Consider the following 25,342-nt stretch of genomic DNA (forward strand, 5'->3'; position numbering starts at 1 on the left):
ATAAAAGGGTACCTTATGACCTGTGGAGTGATAAAGAAAATCCTGTTTTGTTTTGGTTTTTTTTTTTGTTTGTTTTTTTTTTTAACAACTATGCTGAGGAAAAAACTCTTATTCTGTCATAAGAGCTGGAAAAYGTTTCCCCACAATGAACATACATGCTAAACTCCCAGAAAGATCTGTCATGTATCAAATTAGATAGAAATGTGGAAAAGTTATCACTCTGTGTGGTATCCACAGTGGTCTCTAAAATGTCCTCTTTATTCCTATATGTAAAGCTGTTCCTTTGGGTCCTTTCAATTCCAACTGAAGACTTTGAGAAATTTTTTTCCCTATTCCAGACAAATATTCATCTTTCTCATGTAATCTCCTGTAGCACAGGACMGGGGCTTTTGGAGGTGTCAATACTTCCCTGAGTCTTTCAGTGCCTCTCAAAAGTGCTGCTTTGGCAGCTTCATKCTTTGAGCTGATTGATGTGTGATTTTATCACAGTTTTTTAGCCTTTTTTAACTTAAAACGCTGAGTGACTGATAGGCTGGAGGGAAGTACAATTTCCTTTCCATATCAAGAGCTGTGCAAGGCACCAGGAAAAATCACAGCCATCTACTGGGATCCAGTGCCATGGGACCAGAACAGCTCCCACCGTGGCTCCTGAATGCAGAAGCACTGGAAAACATTTTGCTSGAGCTCCCAGACCCTGATGCATTACCTTGCCGACTCTGCCCAGGAGATAAAGCACTCAATGCTTTTAAGTGGCTGGGTTTGGAGCCAGGCAATMCCCTCCACTGCCAGTGCTTCCATTTCAATCAGAGATATCCTGCCCTTCTGCACAGCCCTGGTCACTCTGCTCTTTCTTGTCTGCAGCACAGGAGCACCCACAGTTTGTCCCTAAAAGCCTCCTCGCTTCATTTTCCAGCACTGAGGAAAGGAAAATAGTGTTTAATGGGAACATTGAAAAAGCACTGCAGCATTCAGTCCTCTGAAATTCAATATCACACACCGCCATTTGTCATTACTCTTTGAAGCATTCTGCCTTGAAGCCTTTGTCTCAGGCTCTGTTCTCTTCCATGCCTCAGTCACTGAGCAAAGCATTAATGTAATCTTTAACTTGSTGTCAGTGCCCATTCCCAGGGAAGAGAGGAAGTTAAACTGCTCTGGAACATCTCTGAGGAGATCTGAGATCAATTTCTGAAATGTTGATACAGAGAGGGCTGGCGGTGCCCAAGGGTCACTGAGTGTTTCATTAATGTCTGATAGAGAAAACAATGAAAMCTGTGCAGCTTGCTGTAAGCAAATAACAGATCAAAACTCACTCATGCTCTGATCTTTCTGATCCTTAACTTATTTTTCGTTCATTTTTGTAATAATCAGAATAAGATGAACACCGTCAAGGCTCTATGGCTCTCTGCCTGCCTTTATTGCCTTATACAAAATAAATTGTTCCGCTGAACTGGGTTTTATTGCAATTCCTTCTCAATTTTCCTATATTTGTATTTTCATTGTAGCTGTTCCCAGACAAAGTGAAAAATGAACAGATTAAAATGTCTGATGAAGTCTCTGAAATGYCAACCTGCAGAAGTCTTTGACTGTCCCATTGCCAAGGACAACTGAATTTCTTTGTTTGAATCAATTCTCATATTGCAGTGAACAACTGCAAGAGGAGGGGGAAGTCTGAATGTTGCTTAGGCCCTTCATCTCAGAAGTCTGCACATTCACCAGTGTCATTTCCCTTCCCATGAGTCACCACAATTGTTGTTGAATTCATGATATCTGAAAATAAAATTTGCAAAAGGGATCAATTCTCTACTGAGCTTCCTTCCACTTCATTTTTCTGTCCATTTGCCAGACAGGTAACCAGCCCAAGCAGCATCAGGACAAACATAAACTTTGGGCATCAGGAAATGCCTCCTTCTAACATTGCTGTCATCACCTCAACCTTAAACGTTGAATGCTCAGAAGGACTAGGATTAGTGATAATGATCTTATTTTGACAGCTTTCTTTTTTTTTTTTTGAAAGCAGCTTAAAAGAAAGCATATTAAAATGCTAATTTCCAGGAAAAAAATTCTAAAGACAAAGGAGGTTAAAAGCATCTATCAATTTTCTTTGTTCTGATTGATTTATTCAGTAGAAGGGGTAAAGTCTTATTTTCCTTTTTTTTCCTTTTGAGAAATGCAGACCCCGAAGCCTAATTCATCTGAAGAAGCACATTTTAAACAGCTGCTAATGTGCTATTAATGAAGGAAAAGTGCTATTCTACAGCAATCCTAATTACTGTGCAACTGTATTTCCTTCTGAACTGTTACAGTTTTGTTATGCAAACATCTCCAGTCCATTAAGTTCCCGAATCGATCATAGTTCATGGATGGTGAAGATGAAAGTACTGTCAGAATTTTCTCTGCTTTTCAGTCCCARGAAGGCTACAGAGGGCAGCTGAACTCCTCCAGCTGGGTGAAGCTCACAGGGTTGGCCCAGGGCAAGGGGCGACTGCCAGAGCTGTCCTGTCCTCACTGCCAGGCAGGGCAACATTGGCCACCAAGCCCCAGCAGCCTCTGCTTTCCTCCTCTCTTTTTCTKGACCCCCTTCATCCTCCCCTTCACCTCCAGAAAGTTCTGCTCTTTRAAATAGTAGATCATTTTATTTTTTGCTCCTAGGAACATTTATTCATCCACTGAAATAATAAATGAAACCCTCGGTTCTGCTAATGCAATTAGCTGCATCAGCAACATAGTTATTTTTCATTTTTTCTTTCCGTTATCTTGTCTTTTAATTATCCTATTTTGTGATTAAAGATAACCACATWCTAAATTCAATCACCTCGAAGAAAAATGTGAAATAGAGAAGYTTAATATTTTATTATAAAACTGTTATGTGGGATCTGGTGATGCTGTAATTTTGACATCAAGAAATTGTCCTTTCCACTTCTGTGCTGCTCACTATTTCTTTTATCTCTTTTTTTACCTCTGAACAGTAAACTGAAGAAGAATCTCAGTTACAGGGTACAAAACAGGTACYTTATGTACCAGAGCACCACAGCTTTTCCTTCTGCTTTTAGATTTGTCTTTTTGTCCGATCRGTAAAGAATGAGATGTCATATTTTGAAAGGTACTCCGAGATAAAGCATTTAAAGTAGCAAAATAGCAGCCAGATCTCATCATTTGCAGAGGAGCCCAGCAGAATGGGTTCCTTTTGCTCCTGACACAGTGAATAGAATATAATATTAGTGCTGTGTTAAGCTACTGTGGCAATGGCCTCTGTCTTTAGCAAAGTCATCACGATGTTTTTCAGTTTGACATCCAAGCACCTCTGTTTCTTTTCCAAATCTCAGGCTAGACTGTCTTACCCTAGGAGGTAACTTGCTCTGAGACATTTTGTCAGTACTGACCACTGATGGATTTTTGGGGTTTGGCCCAGAAGTTCTGCTTTTTGATCTTATAAAAGTATCTTTTCTCTAGAGGAGACAAGGAGCAGAAAGATGCATTCTGCCGGTAGCTGGGGGTCTCGTGTGCCTGGTTTGCAGTTTTCTGTTTGTTTGTCGGTCAACAAAGCCCTGGTCTCTCATGTTCCATGGGCAAGTTCAGAAGGTTATTCCCTGCAATCTCACCCTCTTCAGACAGTGCTACTGATGTCTCTGTTTCTGCTTTTCTTACAGTTCGTCGCTCACCCCAACTGCCAGCAGCAATTGCTCACCATGTGGTACGAAAACCTCTCAGGCCTACGGCAGCAATCCATAGCTGTGAAGTTCCTGGCTGTCTTTGGGGTCTCCATTGGCCTGCCCTTCCTGGCCATTGCCTACTGGATTGCTCCCTGCAGCAAGGTACAAACTCCTGACAGTGTGGGAGATTATGGGCATTTCTTCCAGGGTCTGGAATGAAGCCCCAAATTTTTCCATAATGCTGTTGGGAAGAGATTCAATCCCCTAAGACTGACCCAAGGGAGAGCAAACTTGAGTTGTTGCTTGACTAATTGAACTGTCATGGTTTGAGATTGATCTTTACAAGGGAAAAAGTGGAGTTSTGGGGAAAGAGGGTGAGTGAGTGGGTGACCGGAAAAGAAAAGGAAAAAGAAATGCATAGGAGATAAAAACCTGTGTGGTGCAAAGAAAGAATAGAAGAGCCACCAATACTGGAAAAGAGAACATCCTTGTTTTAGTTAACTCTGATTTTTAAATTCTTGTTTTTTTCATGCACTTTTTGTTGTGGGTTCCTCCCTTCTTCAGGGCTCCTTTGTTTCTTTTCCTCCTTCTCTCTGAGCTTGTGGTTTTAATAAGTGGAGTGTTATTGTGGTTTTAGTTAAAAGAGCATTATTGTGGTTCTAGTTAATAAAACATGATTGTTGTTTTAGTTAATAGAGCATTATTGTGGTTTTAGTTAATTGAACATTATTGTGGTTTTAGTTAATAGATCATTATTGTGATTTTAGTTAGTGGAGCATTATTCTGACACAAGGGCCTGAAACACTGGCAATCCCCAGGAAACTTTTTTAGTGTTGCAGCAAAGACTAGACTTAATCATACAATCCTTATGGTTTTGAGAGAAAAGATGATGAAACTTGGAATTCTGCTGTGTACCTAAATATAGATCAGATGGAGGAGSAGAGTTTGTTGAGATCTAGAGGTCAAAGGACCAGAGCCAATCATTAGTTTAGGTAAAAGCTTGAGTTGTTTGTGGTATGAAATCTGTAGAGATTACCATCCTGAAACAAGTGGAGATAAAYAGGTGTGTGGCTGAGTGATAAATAGCTTTGTTGCTGCTTTTGCCACAGAAGAAGGGCTGTCAGGGGGAGAGAATCATTTCACATCCAGCAATAGCCAGCAACATCATCCCTCACAAGGTAGATGTCTTCTGCAGGAGGCTTATCACTGGTACTTAAATTTGATCAAAATCACCCCTAGTGCAGCTATTGCATTCAGTCTGGGAAGTATCTACTCCCATTTCCTCTAAAAACAGTGATGAATCCTTTCCAGATTTATCAGACACAAGAACTTACAGATCCATCAATGAGTATTGAGGAAAGACTATAATTTGAAACACATATTAATCAATCAGGAAAACAGTCTTTCAGCACATCTGAGAAAATAAAACACATTTAAGCCTTGGTCTCTTCCAAAATAACTGCTCCAAGAGGAGCACTTTGTGTTAATTGAGGATGTAGCTCCATCTCCTCAAGGTTTCTATCAGCACAAAGCCTCTCATCTTTCATGGTCCCAGACAGGACTCCAGAGGTGCTCACAGAGTGCCAAAGCCAGGCTGTGCTGCTGGTGGTTTGGCTGAGTTGTGGAGAGAATTATTGTGTGGAATTACCACCTGGATTCCTCCTGCCAGATCCCAGTTTAGCAGGGATTTCTGAAGCTGTTTAATTCCCTTCACCTCTGTTGAACATTTTGGGATTTGGCACAACAGCCAGCAGCAGCATTTGTGGTGAGGTGTCAGAATTACAGAGGCCACATTTGAATATAGCAATAGGGAGGAAGAACAATTAGACTTGAAATAAGTAGAGAATTTAAAAGGAAAGCATAAAAACGAAAAAATTAGACTTGAAATAAGTGGAGACTTTAAAAGAAAAGCATAAAAACTAAGGGAGAAGAAACTGAGACATAACCCCCCTAAAACGAAAACAGTTTTACAGCAGAAGTAAGAAATTATTGAGAAAGTTACTTCATTTTCATTTTTTTGAGTGTATTAAAATTTAAAAATGGGGGGGACACGCTTAACTTTTCATCAGCTTTGTTTTCATTACACCAAACCTTTCATGCATTCTCATTTTTCAATGTTCCTTTTCACCCCAYTTTAGACTGTGAAAAACCACATGTAACCTTCTAGCACAAAGTCCAATTGAAATTTCTTTCAGGCAGGTATTGTCTTTTAATGCATGGATTTGCCTTGATCAGAACAATGCAGTCTTGATTTTTGATTGGGGCCTGTGATAGAAATAACTGAATAACAAATGCATTTTTTCCCCCATGAATTGATACCTCACCCAAAATCATCACTATTAATTTCAAGGGCTCCAAAAGCCTTGTATCCTTGCACAGTGTTATTGCAGAAAATTCTACAAAGGCTGTTTCCACTCTGAGCAGCCCAGTTTTGTCCTGGTCAGTTTTGCATGTGGGTTTTTTTAGGTTTTAACTGATGAAAACAAGCTTGATGTTACACAACTGGGCAATGAAATAATTTTTCTGTTGTAACAATCAGTTAAGATATTTCACTTTGTGTCTTTAGAGACACACAGGTGTCCAGGCATCAGTCACAGACTCATTTCTGGACCAAGGCAGTGAGAAAAATGAAGGAAATCTCTAATTTCTAATCATTCAGGAGTTGTCCTGAGCAACACTGCAGCACATCACATTCTTAAGATGAACAAATTCTGCMCTTTCGCATAGGGTAATAGAGGAATTCATATTAAAAATTGCTTCACTGATGTATTTGCAAGGAACATGCTTGTCAAGCTCAAGAAAATAATTGTAAGCTTTCTGCAGTAATAAATGGGACAAAAGGCTGATGTAACACTGATTAAATGCAGACTTCTGTTAAATTAGGAGAGAAGAAAGTCAAATTACCCATAGAATTCATTTGSTTCTGTAATACACAGGATTATTTCTCTGATAACTGAGACTGTGCTACTTTAATCTCAGGTCTCTTTTTTTTATTTCTATAGACAGTAGAAAAAGTCTAATTCTCTGGAGAGGATTCATGATTCAATAGTTAGTGCTTTTTCTCTTTTAGTGMATTCAGGGTAGAAATGAGTCTCATACAGATTGCAAGTGCACTTTCTTAAAAACTTCTTGTTAAAGATCCAGGGCTGTCATTCCACTTTACTCTTGCAGTCTGAACTCTCTCAGGTCACAGCAGGAAAATATCTGAGGTTATTACTGTGTGGGACATTTTTCAGACATATCCCATCACCCCATCAGCTCAGTACTGGAATTATAAATTCTACTACAAAGTATAAATCTACAYAACACCACCCATAAAAAACTATTGAGAAGTAGCACTACACCAAGGGTGACAGCACTGGGGGTCAACCAGAATTGCAAGTGTTAGGACTGCTTTTAACWCACTTGATCCACTCCTACATCTGCCATATTATTCCTAGAGAAGATYAAAGAAAGTTGGGTTTCAAGYCATTGCAATATCTASCCAGTTAARYRTGTCCTTATTGACCTCAGRGAATGTAAAKAAGGACCTGGGAAAGGAGCAGATAWTTTCATTTTCTTTAACGGAAAATCTTTCCAATACTTAGGAACATGCAAATTTTCCATTAAGAATTTCTATTCTGTCAACTTCATAGAAGATTTAATTGACATTTTAAAGATTCTGCTAAGAAAAAGAAATAAAACCCAGAATCCTAAGAGTTCTTTTAAATTTCTGCTAGATCTAGAGACCTCTACTTCAAAAATATTTCCTGTTCTGCCAYGAGCAGAGACCAGGGCTCCTTTGCCATTGGAAATAAATAAGAAAACAAGGAATTTCCTTTGTATGTCCTTTTTCCTAAGAAGTTTTATGATCAAATCAGTAGATATTAAGAAAAAAATTGATGATACATTGGCATCAAGGGGAATGAATCAATGAGTAATATATTGCAAAAAAAAAAAAAAAAATCCCATTGTTTTGAGAGGAGTTTGGAAAGGCCCCATCACAGGCTTCAGCCCTGGTGATCCTGAAAATGCTTCTACTCTTTCTGTCTTTCTGGAGTGAAATGTTCTCTCAGAAAATGTAAAATTAAAAGAGTGATATTTAAATTCATTAASAAAGAAAGCCTTTCAAGAAGAGTGGAACTAATATTATCTGTAGTGAAGGGACCGGCTGCTCTGGTTCTTGGCTTAATGTCTTGAAATAAATCCTTGTGTTCTGGGAGCGATTCTCCAGCTTTTGTAGTAATTATGAGAGAAGACTATCATAGCAAGGCTCATGAAAGGCATTTCTAAAGAATAATTAAACAGAAGGTTATTTCTTACATATTGATAATGAACCAAGAATTCACCATTAATAAAAATTCTAACATTTCACAGTGATTTAACGATGAGAAYTGTGTCCATTATTAGGATTTATAATGACACAGGAGTACATTTATATAACACATACACAAACAAACATGACTCTCATATAAAATACCCTGTGTYTTTATTTTCCACTCACCATATGGCCAGGACAATTAGATATTACATGTGGGCTTAAAGGGCAATGTAAGACATTGCCACACATAGAAAATTACCCACAATTAGCACAATGTCTAGTAATAGCAAATAACATCTTGAACAAATCTAAACCCTATTTCCTTAATGATGCAGAATCAATTAGTGAATCCTTTTCACTGTGGGCAAAATTTTTATAGTGAAAAACTTCTAGGAGGTGAGCAAATAAAAAAAAAAAAAAAATCTGATGATTGTGTATGTTCCCTTGCAGCTGGGACGGACCCTTCGAAGTCCTTTCATGAAGTTTGTGGCTCATGCAGTTTCTTTCACAATCTTCCTTGGACTGTTGGTAGTGAACGCTTCGGATCGGTTTGAAGGGGTCAAAAATCTCCCCAATGAGACCATCACGGATCATCCAAAACAAATATTCAGAGTCAAAACAACTCAGTTCTCATGGACAGAACTGCTGATCATGAAGTGGGTGTTGGGTAAGTAAAATATCTACAAGTCCTCCTTGGAAATTCAGCCTCAATAGGAATAGCATGACACACAGTCACAAGACAAAGGAAAAGGAGAAAGAAAGAAAAACAACAGAAAAAGCCAATCTAAACAAACAAAAAACCCAAGCCAAGAAAAATCCACAAAATTGAAACAACCTACTATAAGGCTAAAGGCTGATGTCAGAGTTTTGATTGACAGAGGAGCAAAGAAGACTTTGATCTTGGTCACCACTTTTGAGAACATTGAATGATGCTTAGCAAACTCTCCCTTTCCTGATTTTTCTCTTTCCATGGCAAATGCTATAGATGTTGCCTATTTACCTCTGTTGTTTAATCATTGCATCTTAAARAAGGTAATATAATAATAGAAACATGTAGTTCCACTGTAGGACAAAGTGAGCAGGAAGAAGTGTGGTGAGTCAGCCTGATTTATTACCCTGCCATGGGATCTTCCTATAATTCACTGAACCTCAGTTTCTCTGTCTGCAAAATGAGTATAATGTCATTTGCTTTTTTYGTAATGCACTCCAAGATCTAGGGATGAAACCTGCTAGGCAAGAGTTGGATTTTATGCAATTCAGAGCATGAAATTTTYACTGGTGAGAGGACAGCGCAGTGCTCAGATCTCTTAAAAGAAATTAAATTATTCAGCAATTATAAATTAAGGATTCATGTGGGTGAATCCTTCAAGTACAAAAGCATGCTGCATGCAAACAAGTTAAATTTCTAAGGAGTTTTAGACAAATTCAGATGTCTTACTTTTCCTACAGGCATCATTTACTCCTGGCAGGTCACTTAGCTTGAACCACTAATCTAAACACAGCTCAGGAGGATTTATTGGGAAATTGAGCTTATCAACTCTACAGAATCTTTGTCTACCTCTTCTGTATCTATTTTTGTTCACCACCATGATTTTTATTCTTTTTTTTGCAGCAAATAATTCCACTGTTCCATAAGTACCGAAGGCATTAAATTCCCCTGAAAAATAGGATATGGCTGCTCTATCTGATGATTTCCTGGCCAATGTTTCTTTGTTCCCTGTCCCTGTGATAATCAGAATCCCATACAGGATATTAGGCTAGAAAATACTGAATAGATGCCAGACTGGATAGAGTAAGACCGTAAGATATATTTTTAAAATTATATTAAAGCAGTTGGACAAGATGATTAGATTTTAAACTAGGTGTTCTTTCCTCATAGCAGTAGGTATCTGTCTGCTTGTTGAGTTCCTGAGAGATGAAGAAGAAAACATTTCATTTAAAGTGAAGGTTTTCACTTTTCWGGGAGGAGAAAGGTGATTCATTGTRCAGACTCCTGAATATAATGAGATTTTCTAATGACTGCCTACATCTGCACTGACAATCTTCTCTGGCCACTTTACCTGCCTGCATCCATAGAGCTTCAAACAGAGTTTCAGCAATACTGAGGTGAAATTTTGGTGCACGTGGCCCACACTTGTTGAGCTCCACGTGTGACCCTGAACTTGAAGGACTGTAAAAGCAAAAGGGTGACAACTTTTGGTGCTGAAATCTTATAGGTATTATAAATACCTATAYGTGAGTAGAAATATAATTAAAGTGGTCAACACAGACCTACCCAGTGTCCTTCTCTGATGGAGTGACAATGCAAGGGCACAAGGGATGGGCTGCAGGTGTCATTTAACTGGGCTTCTGCAAAGCCTTTGACATGGACCCTCACAGCATCCTTCTCTCTAWATTAGAGACAGATTTGATGGGTGGGCTGTTAGATGGATAAAAAAATGGTTGGARGCCTGTGAGGTCAGTGGCTCAGAGTCCCTTGATGGACCTCAGTGACAAGTGGTGTYCCTCAGGGGTGTGTATGGGGACCAGAGTTATTTAATACAATATCAAGGACATAGAGGGCTCTRGTGCCCCTCAGTGAGCTGGCAGATGGTGAGTGCTAAGGCTGGCACRCCTGAAGGATGGGCTGCATCACCCAGATGAGTTGAAGAAATAGAATCATGGGGATCTCATGAGGTTAAACAAGAGCAGCCTGTCCCTTTGTACATGGGGAACAGCGTTTTTGGCTCATACATCTGGGACATTGGCTACTTTGGCTGCCTCTTCCCTGTGCCCAGGTCTTCCCATCTCTTGCCTTCAKCTGAGGAAGACTGGGATTTTCCTTGTGAGCAGTATGGGTAGAAATGTGCACTGAGAGCAGGGAGGTTTAATTTCAAAAGATAAAATCCTCCCTGCAAGAGCAGCTGGGGTAGCAGTTAAACTCTGGGTAGATGCAATCTGAGCACTCTTCATCTTTTAATCCAACAGCCTCTGGCAGACCCAGGGAGGCTCAAAGGCAGCTCTGCAACATCAGCTGCTCCTGATTTGTGTACCAGGCCAGAGGATATAGAAATCTGACAAACTGCTCCTTTTTTGTGCACAGGTGGTGAACAGCACTTCTTGAACACTCCCATTTTTTTCCAGATGGGCTGTGCCTGTATCTTGACTCTCCTTCCCCTGCTGAAGCACAGTTGCCCATCAAGGTGACATTTCTGATTATCCCTGCTGTGGGGGAACAAGAGGCAGCAGCTGCAGTGTAGGAGCTGCTCATATCCCACATCTCTGTGCATCAAACCCAGAGAAATCCCCCCTGCCAGAGCCATTGGGGGCCTCAGAAAACACACTGAGATCTAATCATATCCTGGAGAGCTGCTTTGCCTAGCTGCTTCTCCTTTTTGYTAACACCCCATCTTATGTCTCATCCCCTGAATTTTGGCTGATTTTTCTCTTCTCAATACTTCTACTTTAGGAGAAGCTTTGAATTACTCTCTCTCACACTATATATACAATCACTCACCAGTACTGACCAATAACCATGTAATGACCAAGTAATAACTTTTCTGCTTGTCCTGAATTCATTTTTTTTAAATGATTTTCACAAAGTTGGGGAAAAGAACTGTGGAAATTACAGGCCAATGGTGTGTTGCTTTCGCAGAGTGATTCTAATTTTAGTCAGTCTCCTCAGTTTTAGACACTTCCTACTCCATTAATCTGTGTTTTAGGTATATTAAATGAGCAAGACTTGAAATAAATTTGGATGGGAGCTATTTCTGGTCATCAGTGAGCAAGAGCTTTGTTGGGCAGTGCTACCACACCCATGATATTTCCTGAAGTGCTTCAGTACCTTCATTCAGCACACACGTGTAATGCACAGGSCTAATGGCTCCTATCCATCAGTTCTGGGGTGCTTTTTCTTCAAGGTAGAAATGTTTCTTTAATATTTCATCCTTGCTCTAGGAAAAATTCCTGAGAAACCAATTCCTCCACCTTCTCCCTTAGGCTATTTATTATYAAATCTCACTCAGGGTGAGCGGCAGTTTGGGAGGGCGTTCCTGCATTTACTCAGCCAAGCACCTGCAGACTGCAGGAGGAGAGCTGGGAGCTCCTCTCCTCCCTCCCTCTGCCTCTGCTCAGCATCCTGCAGGTCCCAGGCTCTCTTCCAGACAGATCTATACTGGAATAACCTGGGTACAATGCCTGGGAGATCCCAGGGCTGTGGAGGTCAGGGGCTAGCTGTGACCTTGGCTGATGGTTCCATGGATGGCTCAGCTTTCCCTTTTCCCTTTAAATCCTCCCCCATGCACAAGGGCTGCCAGCAGCAGCTCTCCACTTYAATTTAGCTCCACCCTCGGGCTAAATTCCCACTGACCTGTTTCCCTCCCTGTAACCCAGCTTCCCAGAGCACCTCTGGGGACACCCTGTGCTGCCAGGAGCCTCAGAARGCCAAGCAAATGCATTTACACCACGAGAGCTTCCAGCAGAGAGGATGAAAGGAATTCACAGAGAGGAGAAGATTGCAGGAGGTCACACGGAAATTGGCAGGCGCTGCTCCTTCTTGATTAAATGTGAATTTTGCTGCTGCTATGGAAACAKGATTGGGTAGAGTGCAGGAAATATTTATCAGTGGGTTAAATATTCCAACACTTTAGCCATTTAAGAGCAAGCTTTCGGCCCTGGAGCCCTGCTGGGTTTGAAAGTGGGGCAAATTGGTAAATCTGACCTGAGCTCTTTGCCTACTGAATTCACTCATCCACCCCAKCAATTCCCAGTAGGACATGAATGTCAAATATCTGAATTCACTGGCTTTGGCATTTAGGTTTATTTKGAAGTCTATTGTCAGAAATCCTAAATTTGGCCTAAATTCAGTGTTTTCAAAGTGGTAGATCAGACTTTAATATATGGAAATTCATTATTTAATGCAGAAAACTTTATGAAGTTGGAAGGACAGATGTTCTGTCTCACTGTTTTAATCATACTAAACTTATTCATGAACGTTCTCAAAATGGACGCCCCCACTATTTTAGGGAAGGAGGAAAGGACCAGCAGAGCAAGCAGTGCCATCTTCAGTGGCACAGTTTAAAAAGGTCATTTTGGGGACAAKAGAGAAAAATCTACATTTTTTCCAAGTGTATCAAAAGTAGGATTTTYTAGTGTCATCAGAATTTCTGAACTATGCTTTTACTGTCATCACCAGAAATCACCTTTCCATTGACTTATATAGTGACATTTTGAGAACATTTTAAGAACAGCACAAAACTGCATTTAAACTAAAAGTTTTTGAGACTTTTAAAGAAAAGATGCTATTAACCATATCATATAAATTCATTTAAATAAAGAGCCTTTTACCTTGGTCTTAGAAGCCACTGCAAAGAGGAAACAGACCTGTCTGAGTACAAAAACACCTTCTGTGTTTGCCTGTTAAACACTCTGTGATCYCTCCACAGGTATGATATGGTCAGAGTGCAAGGAGATCTGGGAGGAGGGTCCACGTGAATATGTGGTGCATCTCTGGAACCTGCTGGACTTTGGGATGCTGTCCATCTTYGTGGCTTCATTCACTGCCAGGTTCATGGCTTTTCTCAAAGCATCTGAGGCACAACAGTATGTAGATCAGTACGTTCAGGATGATGACCTCAATAATGTCACCCTTCCCCCTGAAGTTGCTTACTTTACCTATGGTAAGATGCTTTTTGCTATCTAATACTTCCTGCTCTTTTAGGTTAATGTGTGGTAGTGCTGAAAGCAGCTTCCTTTTTTGTGATATTTATATAGTTGGGGTTTTATTTGTTTGGTTTTGTTTTTTTTTTAAGTTAAACTAATTATTTTTCCTAGATCTACCCATTCCAGCCATCTTCCTAACCAGTCAGAAAGGATCCAAGTCTCATTCAGCCTTTGATCTTGTGCTACATTCAGGTCAACAACATCCTGGAAAAGTAGCTTGAGCAACAGATAATCAGGAACTGGGAGTGAGCAGAATATAATTTAAATTACACATGAATTAATCTGCTTGGTCCAAATATGAGAGGAGGGAGATGTGTGAGCAAACAGGGAATCTGAGGCTGCAGTAACTCTGCACTTCCGTTACACCCAACACCTCTATAATAAGAAATTAAAATAACAATGAAAATAGCAGCTGCTCCCCCAAAACTGCATTTCTGCRGAGCCTATATCATCTGTAAGCGCTGACATTGGGAAATGCAAGCAGCAGCAGTGGCTTGGCAATATTAATTTTGATGGCTGAAATGGTTTTCCTTTGCTATGCAGAAATGAACAGTTTCACATCTCAGTGTGGGGGGATCCCTTGCACACCTCTGCAAACTCCAGACGTCACCCTGGGCAAAATCCATGGGGATTTCTGCCCACAGAGGGCCTGCAGGAGCTCCAGAGCTGGGCACTAAGGAGCATCACTCACTCCCTAGAGCTGTATGTGGTTGTTCCTGTGCTGTGCTGGAGAGGAGAGCAGAGGCAGCTCTTTGTCCCCCATGGTGTGGCCATGCCCCACACCACCCCAGAGCCACGTGCTGACCCCACAGGATCGGGGTGGCCCCCCCAGCTCAGTCTCTTGTCCCCCTGTGTCCCCCCTCTTGTCTCTCTGCCCACACAAGGCCACGCACTGTCATTCCATGCTGTCATTTCCCCTCTCTGGCTGCTCGCCCACTAAAGTGAGTTCATGATATGCAAACGGTCCAGAACAGAACATCCCTGTGAGATCCTGTGAATTCCTCCATCTGCTGCCTTTCCTTTGGTTCAGATTACAGCAAATAATGCCTGAGTTTACTGCTGTGGCCCTGTCACAGGTTTGAGCTGTGAGTCTCAATCTTGCATCAGTTGATGCAAGGACACTTAGAAGCTGTATTAATATAAATGTTTAATTTTGCAGCTGATTAGGTCAATGATGCATAYCTGGAGCTTTCTAAAGTAAAAATATTGGAGTGACTAGAGTTCAGGGACTGTTTTTAATTTAGAGATAATATGAAACTGGTACACTTAATGTTTATACCTGCTTTATCTGAACAAATCCTAACTTTCTTATCTAATGGTGGGGAYAGAGACCTTGTTCTCCCTAATGCTTCTTTTCCAAATACTGACACAGTGCCCTGTATCCAAATCTACAGCTATACTCCACTGTGTTGTGGTTTTGGTTCTCCATCTCAGGACTTCAAATGGAAAAGGCACAGCACAGTTGATATTCAACTAGGAAACACAAAATATCAAGTTTAAGGCCATGCTGTTTTTGTTTTTTTTTTTTCACTGTGTGGCTTCAGTAAAACCCAGTGACTTGCTCACTCCTCTTTACCACATGACAAATACAACTAATTGCCCCATGTTTGTACAGCATGCTGGGGTCTCCAGTGAACAATTGCCCCAAAATCATTTTTTTTTCTCTCTAACTCCTGGCCAAATGCAAGAGTCAGTATGGAAACGGTCATTAATCATCAAAGCAGCTTCCCCCTAACCCTGTTTGTTACTAACACCCAGTGTACATGTATTGTTTTAGCCAGGAACAAGTGGCTCCCCTCGGATCCTCAGATCATTTCAGAAGGCCTGTATGCCATAGCTGTGGTACTCAGCTTCTCCCGCATTGCTTACATTCTTCCAGCCAACGAAAGCTTCGGCCCCCTGCAGATCTCCCTGGGCAGGACTGTGAAGGATATCTTCAAGTTCATGGTCATCTTCATCATGGTGTTCCTAGCCTTCATGATTGGGATGTTCAACCTCTACTCTTACTACCTTGGTGCAAAGTACAACCCCGCGTTTACAACGTGAGTACGTACGGGAGCGCGGCTGCTCCGCGGGGCTCGGGCTCTCCTCATTCATTGCTGCTGTGAGATCTGCTCAGGTGGCTTCTGCTGCAGCTCTGGGGGAAATCACACCCAGGTTTTGACAGGGAAACCTGGACCAATGCCTGCAGCCCTGGTGCACAGCTCCAGGCTGAGTGTAGGGAGAGGAGCAGCTCAGAAATGGTTCTTTYTGGAAATCAAAAGAGCAGATCAGGGAGATGTTTTGTGAGATGTTCAGTTCAACGTGTCAAGAGAAGCAGTGGAGAAAAAGTTAAAACTGAGATTATTGTTCTTAAACTTGTCAGATGAAATGTATGTCAGATAAGGAAGGATTTTGTTTCTCTGAGAGCCAGCACTGTGGGTTTGATCCCCATATGGGCCTTACCTTTAATAGTTAGACTCGATGATCCTTGTGGGTCCCTTCAACTCAGAATATTCTGTGACAGTATGATGTTTTAGGACATCACCTGCATGCAGTTGTGATTATTGGGTGCCCTTCTGCAGAGTCATCTGCAGGTCATGGTGCTCAAAACTGAGCAAAACCAGCTGAGGGTGCCGGGTTTAAGTCCTGGCTGGGAACTTTCCTGTTGGAGCCACATGAAAACGGCTCAGAGCATCACGCCAGGCTCCTGTTCTCGTGTCCTGTGTGCCTGGGCCATGCCAGCACTCACAGCCCTGCAGAGCCCTCTGTGCTGGGTTCCCTCCTTCCCCTTGTCAGGGCTGTTGGGAGGAGAAAGAGGTTGGCAAATGCTTCTGGAACGGACTAAAGGCAGTCTGGATTCTCCAGGATTCCAGGAACACAAATCCCAACCCTGTGGGGGATAGCTGAGGTCCTAAAGGGTTTTCAGGGCAGGGGCCAGTTCTGCTGACTATGGGGGATATGTCCCATGCATCCAGGGAAGCCTCCCTTGCATGACAATGTGTGACAGCACAGCCCTGGGACACTCAGTTTAGTGTCTCACAAACACACCCTGACTTGCCTTAGGGACACAGCGGGGCTTTTCTTCCCTCACACCTGTCCATGAGGGGAGTTTGGCATGCTGTTTTACCCTTGCTGTGATCTGATTTCCAGGAAGCCACCCCACAGGAGCAGTGCTGAGCAATCAGGGGTTGCTGTGTGCACAGCAGACATTCGGTGCTGCATTTGATGTGTCAATTCTGTAACGTGTCACACAGCCAGCCTGGGGCTCAGCTCATCACTCCTCTGGGAGAAATGACCTTTTCAGCATCATTTCTGTTCTGMAAGTGGCTGTTGTATTCCAGTTTTACCACATCACCCTCTTGTGCAACATGTAACCTGTAACATAATGTTTATGTTCTCTAGTTGAGCCCAATTYGCCTTCTAGACCTCTCCTGCAGCCTCAGGGTGCATTTTAATGGAAGGAATTGTAGACCAGATGCATTTACGTCTRTCAGTGCTCAGTAGTGAGGGAGCAGAGAACTGAGTGTGTGGGATATGACTTGCTTCATATTTGAAAAGAAAATGCCCTTGAAGCACAAGACTTAATGAGAATCGAGTCAGCAYCATCCTGGTGGCACAGCAGCCCTCACTTATGGCATCCCCCAGGCACATCCCTGGAGAACAGCACTGACAAATTCCAGTCACAATTCTGTGCAGAACTCTCTTATTAGCACTCGTTATCTAAGTGGATCTTCCAGTAGTTACTGTCTTTTGATTGAAATGATGATSAAACAATCACTAAAATGATGACTGATCACAGGAGTAATGATTGCTCAAATGCCCAAGTGATGTTTGGATTGGGGAGAAATCCTCCTTAACTTCAGCCTGCTGGCTACATATCCTGGAGGGATTTCATGTTGTTGTAAAGCAAATTTTCCATGAGCAKAAATTTTCCTTTTAGGAATTTGGAAAAGACTTTAAAAATACTTACTTTCTTCTGATTATTTAAACACACAGGAGCGGCTARTGATGATCAGTGAAAACAAGCTCTTTCATCATGTGAAACAAAGAGAAAAGATTTACATTCATTCCAAAAACCCTTCTTAGACACTCCATTCCACAAACTAGAYGCCTTGAGGCAGACAGTCAAACAATTTTAATAAGCTAATTGAAAGGTTATTTTGGCAGATGGASAGCCACCAGCTGTAGAAACGTTTCCTGCTCTGTTTTTTGTGGGCCTTGCTGAAGGTGGTGGTCTCCTGCTGCCATTAACTTAATGGAAAGGAGGAAGATTTCAGCATTAGAGATGAAAGAAGAATTCAGCTCTTCATTCTTGAAAAATCACTGAGGAAAAAGGGGGTAATTCTTTGGTGTCCTCACAACTCTTCTGTCACTTCAGCAACATCACTGAATGCATTGCCGGGGGATCATGTTTGTGAATTCTAATGAGGATGGGTGAAATTTTATGAAAAGTGATTATTTTTCTGTGGAACCTGATTCTCAGAGTTCACTTGGAGAGTTGTGACAGGAAAAGACCCACTGGATTTGTGCACTTGATTGACTGTGGCCATTTCCAAAGGATTGCCTCAATGGGAAACCCCAGACAAAGAGCTGCTCACTAAAAGAACCCCAAATTACACATTTTAAAATGACACAACTTTACAGGACTGTAGGCAAGCAGGAAAAAAGACTGTACACTGAGGGAATTGCAGGGAAAAAAAAAAAACAAAACAAAATGGTATACTGAGGGAATTGCTTGCTTAGTTAGTGATATATAGTTATTATCTATCTATCTAGATAGATAATGATAACAGTGAATGTTTGGTTTAACTCTCACCGTCCCTTGCTACTGCACTTTTGAAATTGTGCATTCAATTTCTCTTCTGTTGTCATCTACAGAGCAAGCACAYAGCACCCCAGTGACCTCTGATTTGAGTTATTATGCRAAGTTTCTGTCATTTSCTYCCATTCTGGAAGCARAGGAAATAAAGATSCAGTGGTCTTTACTCCACACAGTTAAAGAGATTAACTAAATTAGTGATTAACTAACCATGGGATACTTTCAATATATTTCAGAAGTTCTTCAGTGCTGAAGAGCAGACCATTTCCACAGCAGTCACCACCCAGCCAGCTATGTTTATCTGTTTATCATATGCTGTGTACAGCACACAGCTCTTGAAACAGCCTATAATTAAGAACATGCTATGCAAACAAAATCTAAATGGAGGCRAGGCTGATTGTGTTCATCTTGCTTTCTGCATCAGAAATCAGGCTGAAGGCTACGAGGCAAGGTTTTCTGTCTCACTCTCCCCAAAGGAAAATGTGACTCACTGCTCAGTGCCAAAGATACTTCTAGGCTGGAAGGCTCTTTTCTACTTGTTTTGCTTTGTCAAAATGTGATAGTTTTGTAGATTATATTGACTTCATCGCTTTTTTGGCAGAGCCAGTTCTTGGGCTTATTTAAGGAGATAAATCTGAAGGGGTGCCTTAGGCTTTCTTAAAGAGGAGGGCACAAGACTGATATGAAATCATGGCCTTGTCATGATCCTTTTTGATGAACAGCACACTGCTGTTTACAGCAGTGAGGAAAATCATCAACTGGATGATTGGTTATGGTCTGTTTTCTTCTTTGATGCAAAACGTTTAAATTTTGCAATTTAAATTTGTAAACAAAAAAATCTCTGTGGCCTCTCTACTGCAACAGTTGGTTCTATGACAGTAAAGAGGGTGATTGCTGTGTACCCACCTTCCCAAGGATCATCAGCCAATCTGTCACTGCCAGACCCTCCTGCTGCCAGGAGCTGTCTGGCTGGGCAGAACTCCTGACTCCCTCCATCCCTTCATTTGTTTGCCTTTGAGAARGATAAAACACCTGCTGACCTTGCAGGAAGGGGGTAAATTGCTTAGCTGGCAACAAGGAGACACATTGGCATCTTGGAATCCTTGAGAACTTGGCTCCAAACACCCTCCTCTCACGCTTTAGTGAGATGTTTTTAAAAAAAAAAAAAATTAAAAAAAAGTCCAACCGATGTTCCCTGCAACCTGTGCCAAATCTCGTGCAATTTGTCAGTGATCTAAAGGGAGAAGGAGGGAGCCATCCAGACTTTTTGAAAGGCAGGGATGGTTTGTACAAGGAGACCTGTGCCTACCTGGGGGCACTGCCAAAGCTCCCTTTTGGTGCTACAGGTTAGAGCAACCTCTCACCACCCTCCCAGTGCCACCAGCACGGGAACTGGTCCCTGGTGTGACACTGGAAATGATGGACACGACACAGGAGCTGTCACCCCAGCCTTGTCTCTGGGGCTCAGGGTGCTCAAARCTGCTTGCAGCTCTCAGTAACTTTTCAAGGAGAATCTGGCGCTGCTCCAGGAGAGAGGTTAATGTTTTAGCTGCAGAAAAGGAGCAGAGTTGACACGTTGTATTAAAATCTGCCGGCARGGTGGAAAACTTAGGGATCATTTCCAAATTAAAAAGGGAAGTTGATAGCAGSGTGCAGCTGGGCTCAAGGCTAGGGGTTGTGGGTTTTATTAGTTTGAGAAATCACTGTGGTTTCAGTGCAGTGTGTGTCCCTTAACTGGAAAGTACCACATTTATTGAAGGAGCAGGGGCCASATTGCTGCTGCACGGTGGAAGGGATCTGACACATCAATGACAGGTCAGCTTTGCTGCAGCTGAAGGCAGCAGGAAACAGATGAGTTCCACAGGAGAAGAAATGTGCAGAGAGTGAGACAGTGATGGCACCTGATGGTCACACAGTCAGAAATCATCCCACAAAGGGATCTTTGCAACAGTGCAGAGCAACATGGGGCTGTGTCTGACTGTGGTATCAGTGAGTGGGATCAATAAAACTGGCCAACATTTATTTGGAACATCACTCAAGATTACTCCACAGAAGAGAGTTATGCAGTTACATATTGTAAATATTATACTAAATATTTACTGCAGTCTTACTAGAAATTGTAAATGAAATATGCAGTAGCACAAATTATGATGGGCATTTCAAAGGGTTGAAATTAGTTTCTCTTGTTTTTATGARTAGTGTAATTGACACTGGAGGTGATGTAGAATTTATTTTTGTTGTAGAATATGTCACRGTTTGTGTCTATAAGGTGTTTTTAYAAATGKATTTAGSAGATTATTCCTCCACCATAGTAAAAGACATTTCATCAAAATAATTTGTCTGTGGCATTGTTTCATTTGAAAGCATTCACCTCTTGGCAGGAAGGAGGAGAGAGGAGGCAATGAACTATTAATGGGCCAAGGATTGCTAGGTAAAGGCAAAATGCCTTCTAAATTAAAGATTAAGCAAAATGCTTTCAAAATGTGCCAGCATCCCTCCTCCTCCTCCTCCTCCTCCTCCTTCTCCTTCAGCCCTTTACAGCTGTGGCTGCTCCCCTTCTGCCTCTTACAGGATTCCTTGGATCAGACTCTCTTTTTGACCCCACAGTCCAGCCACATTCCTTCTAGCCCCACTTCTCTTTGTCACTGGTTTATTCCCCCTTTTCCTATCTTTCAACCTTTTAATTTTCCTWTTGTTCCTTTCTACTTTCAAGCAAGGGTAATAAATCAAAATGCCTCTCTGCAACAYCTTCTACCACTCCTTAATTCAATTTTTTTCCAACAAATGCTTGAGTGTCTGACTTGTTTGCAGTCCCAAAGAAGGATGGGAAGAAAATCAGACTATGGTCTGACTATATTTGCACTCTGTGTTCTTTATTAATGCTACAAAGCAGAACTTTTCAATCCTTTCTCCTGGGTAAAAGACGTGTTCATCTTCTGCCCTGGAAACTGTGTAGAAGGAGGTCAGACTCAGCTTTGTCTTCTTGGGATGAGAAAAGAGTGAGTGAGTAGAAGCAAAAGCCCTACAGAAAAAGTTTTAAACTGCAAGTTRCCCACAGAATTGTCATCCCTTGTTAGGGACACAAAATCCAAATGACAGGYAATGTACCTGATAAGAACAGATGGAGCAAATCAGGGCTCACTGGAACTTTGTGGTATTAATCAGAATTCATATTTCTTTATCAAATCAGGAAATWGAATTTGGCACATCCCTGGGTGATGGATAATGGGTTACAAAARCTGTGCCAAGACCTATTTATATTTGTGCATTGCTGCTTTTATCATTACCATGTGGCCTGGCAAACCTGGTGTCAATTCTATAAAGTGATTGTTTATTTTATTTTTAGGGTAGAAGAAAGTTTTAAAACCTTATTCTGGTCAATATTTGGCTTATCTGAAGTGATATCTGTGGTGCTGAAGTATGACCATAAATTCATTGAGAATATTGGATATGTACTCTATGGAGTATATAACGTGACTATGGTGGTTGTGCTGCTCAATATGCTAATAGCCATGATCAACAACTCCTATCAGGAAATTGAGGTAAGAGAAGAAATTAGATTACAAACTCAATGTATTTAATTATTACTGATAATGAAAATGCTAAAAACCCAAGGAAGCTGTACCTTGCTCCACATCCAAGGTTAGAATGCTGAAAACAGATATTACATGGTGTGAGAGTTAAGGCTGAGTCCGTCCCCAAGTTATGATTGAATTAATAATCAACAGTGACTCATTTCTAGAACAATTTCACCTTCTTTGTTTCTAATAGGCCTCTATGAGTAAACCAAATTTGCTTTACATATAGTTAATGAAAGTGGTTTGTGATATTTTTTATTCCCTGTGATGGTTATGATAATTTATCCATGTGTGTTGCCTTAGCTGCATTGTTTGCTTATATTCAGACAGAGCAATATTTCTTCTAGTTTTTTGCCCTGTTCTCTACTGCTTAAACACTTCAGCCCATGTAATTCTGAAGGTCATGTATGCATATTTAGAAATTCCATATTTTCCAATTACCAGGCATACTACTTGATACAGAATATTTTGGGGTGGTTTTTTTGGGGGGGTTTTTTTTGGGTTTTTGTTTTTTTTTGGAGGAGTCGCTAGGTCTGCAAAACATGATTTTGTTGACATTTGCAAAAACTATCTTTTAAAACTTTTAAAGCTATCTTTTAAATATTTTATTTTCAAGGAATATGAATAGGATTCTGCAGAAAGGCATTTGCAAGGTTTACCCAGCCCTGCTCAGTAGTATGGTGATTAGCAGAGTGGRTTTGCTGAATGTTTTGGACATAAACAACTCCCTGCTAATCTAAATAAAGTCAGAAAAAAAAAATATATATGATTTGGATAATGTTAATGTTGAGTCACCTCTTACTTCTGATTTGTTAAATGTCAAACTTCTGCGGTTGGGTTTGTATTAATTACTTGTCCTAATCTCCCCTCAGAACCTGACATTGAAAAAGGCCAGGGCTGAAAATATTTTCTCACTGTAATGTGTGATTCATCCATGTACTGTAGCACAAATATAACCCTGTGTGTGCTGTAACTGAGTCTAAATGTCAGAGAGGCCTTKCATACGCTCTCTGGCCCAGAATCTTTCAGGCTTGAAGAAAGCAGAGTCATTTCTCCAAAKGTTTCTATTCACTTAAGATCAAGCAATTTTCTGAATCCTGTTCACCTGGAACAAGTTTTATTTCAGAAGAGGTCTCAGCCTCTTACTGCATTTTCTAGTTTATTGTRGTAGACAGAGATGCTCTTGAAAGTTTTCTGAGAAAAAAAAGATCTCTGAAAATACCTGAATAGATGGCCTATRTTAACTTTCCAATCTAAACTTTGTGATGGGCATTTTCTTGGCAAAATACTTTGTCATCCTTCTTAATTGCATAAAAATTTTCAGAGTTTTGTTGAAGATTACTTGTAWGTATCAGCAAGCAAAGCAAGTGTGAGCTGCTTGGGCCAGACCTTCCTAATTGAGGAAAAAGTAGTTCTTCTCATAATAAATAATTTCAATCCTCAGTAACAGTGAGATTAAAGACAGAGTTATAGAATCAGAGTCCGTGGGGTTGGAAAAAAACTATAGATCATTGACTCCAACCATTCATSCAGCACTGCCAAKGCCACYSCCAGCCCATGTCCCCAAGGGCCACAGCTGCRCACCTTTCAACATCCCCAGGGACASTGACTGCAAAGTTCCTATTGCCARTGTGTTCATCTGGTGASAGCAATGTCAATAATGCCATAGGATGGGCTACCAAGGAACCAAATTCCATCATGGGCAGTGGGGAGATGGTTTACTATCAGCTGGAGTGACAAAATCATGTTCTCCTGCCTCCCATTTAACATGTCTCTTCAGCAGCTTCTGTTTATGCCTGAAGTATTGGTGCTTCCTGAGAAATTGGCATTTATGGAAAGAAATCCTTTTGCCAGCCATAAAACAAAGCTAATTCCATCAGTAATGCTTTTTAACTGCTCAACAGAAAGGCATTATTACTGTTCACAAGTGATTTATTCTGTAAATCAGCTTTAGGATGCTGTGAGGTGCAACCCCAAACCATGAGAAGAGCAAATGGCAGCAGTGAGTGCTGCTGCACTGGTGAAGACACATTGCTGTGGCTGTGGCAGAATTAATCTCCACTGTCCATGCCAGTTTCTGACCTGGTTTCAGARGTGCAGGGTAATCAGAGGCTGTGAATTCCAGCAGAACACAGATGCACACATGTACAGGGTGTTGGCAGATCCACACCTCTGTCGCTGTTTCTGCCCTCCATGTAAAGCACAAAGACAGCAGCTGTAGAGGAGCTGTATCTCACCCTTTCCTCTGCCTGGTGAATGGCCCTGAGCCATGGCCCTGACCATCCTCCTGTATAAATGCCAAGTGAACAATTTCCCCCATCAAATATTTTCTAACCTTGCCCTCGTCACTTGGGAGTGACCCCAGCCCTCTTTGACTGTTCACAAAGGAGATTCACAGACAATGAATGATGGACTTTGCCTCCACCTTCATCACAGGAGGAGGTGAATGGCAGAGGAATGAAGGTGTACAGGGATACAGACAGGATCCAGAGGAAATGTGCTGAKAGCAGAAAGCAGTGGCTGAGCCTGTCCATGGATTGCTGCCCAGTGCAGGGCTAACAGATGACACACAGCGCTGCTGTTCATCAGAGAGGCTTTGCTGTTGTGCTCAAATCAGTTTCTTCTGCTTTCCATGTCTCTGTCCTGACACATTCATTTATCAGCACAGCAAAACSACCAGATTGTTACTGAGACAATCCCTTTGATATCCAAGGAAATAGTCTAACATTTGGAGGACACATACTCTCTGTTTATTCATCACTTTGTTTAAATTCTCCTTATTTTGAGATTACCACAGAGAAGCCAGCAATGACATGTTYTGTGCCTTGTTCTGGCAGGCAGAATCTGATTCTGGTTWACTCCTACCTGTATGTTTGTCCTGRTCATAGCTAAATTCCTTCCTATTTATTAATTKGAATGTTGATTTGTTTTCTCCTTCTTCCCTTCCCAAGGAGGATGCAGATGTGGAGTGGAAGTTTGCACGTGCCAAGCTCTGGCTATCCTACTTTGATGAAGGAAGGACTTTACCTGCTCCTTTTAATCTAGTGCCAAGCCCTAAATCATTTTATTATCTCATACTGAGAATAAAAATGTGCCTCATAAAACTCTGCAAATCTAAGGCCAAAAACTGTGAAAATGACCTTGAGATGGGGATGCTGAATTCCAAAAAACGGGTATGTTTTATCTTCACTTTTCAGCTTCTTTGGGGAAAGGACTGATGCCAGGGACCTTCTGGAGGGGGTTGCATGGTCCAAGGGAACAGCAGAGCCTGGCAAAGGATCTCATCACTGYGTGGTGTTTGTTCCACATCGCA

General features: G+C 41.4%; 1 protein-coding gene across 1 annotated transcript in view; it reads left to right on the forward strand.

Annotated features, from left to right (window-relative positions):
- Positions 1-25,342, forward strand: part of TRPC7 (transient receptor potential cation channel subfamily C member 7) — a 64,268-nt gene that overhangs the window by 31,851 nt on the left and 7,075 nt on the right. Inside the window, exons 3-8 of the mRNA XM_057371343.1 lie at positions 3,648-3,812; positions 8,401-8,617; positions 13,374-13,607; positions 15,428-15,692; positions 21,798-21,993; positions 24,981-25,202. Coding sequence (XP_057227326.1) covers positions 3,648-3,812; positions 8,401-8,617; positions 13,374-13,607; positions 15,428-15,692; positions 21,798-21,993; positions 24,981-25,202 — 1,299 coding nt within the window. The remainder of the gene's footprint in view (positions 1-3,647; positions 3,813-8,400; positions 8,618-13,373; positions 13,608-15,427; positions 15,693-21,797; positions 21,994-24,980; positions 25,203-25,342) is intronic.

The sequence above is a fragment of the Malurus melanocephalus genome, unplaced genomic scaffold, assembly GCF_030028575.1.
Source record: "Malurus melanocephalus ecotype Western Australia unplaced genomic scaffold, MMel_1.1 scaffold_144, whole genome shotgun sequence".
NCBI classification, from domain to species: Eukaryota; Metazoa; Chordata; class Aves; order Passeriformes; family Maluridae; genus Malurus; species Malurus melanocephalus.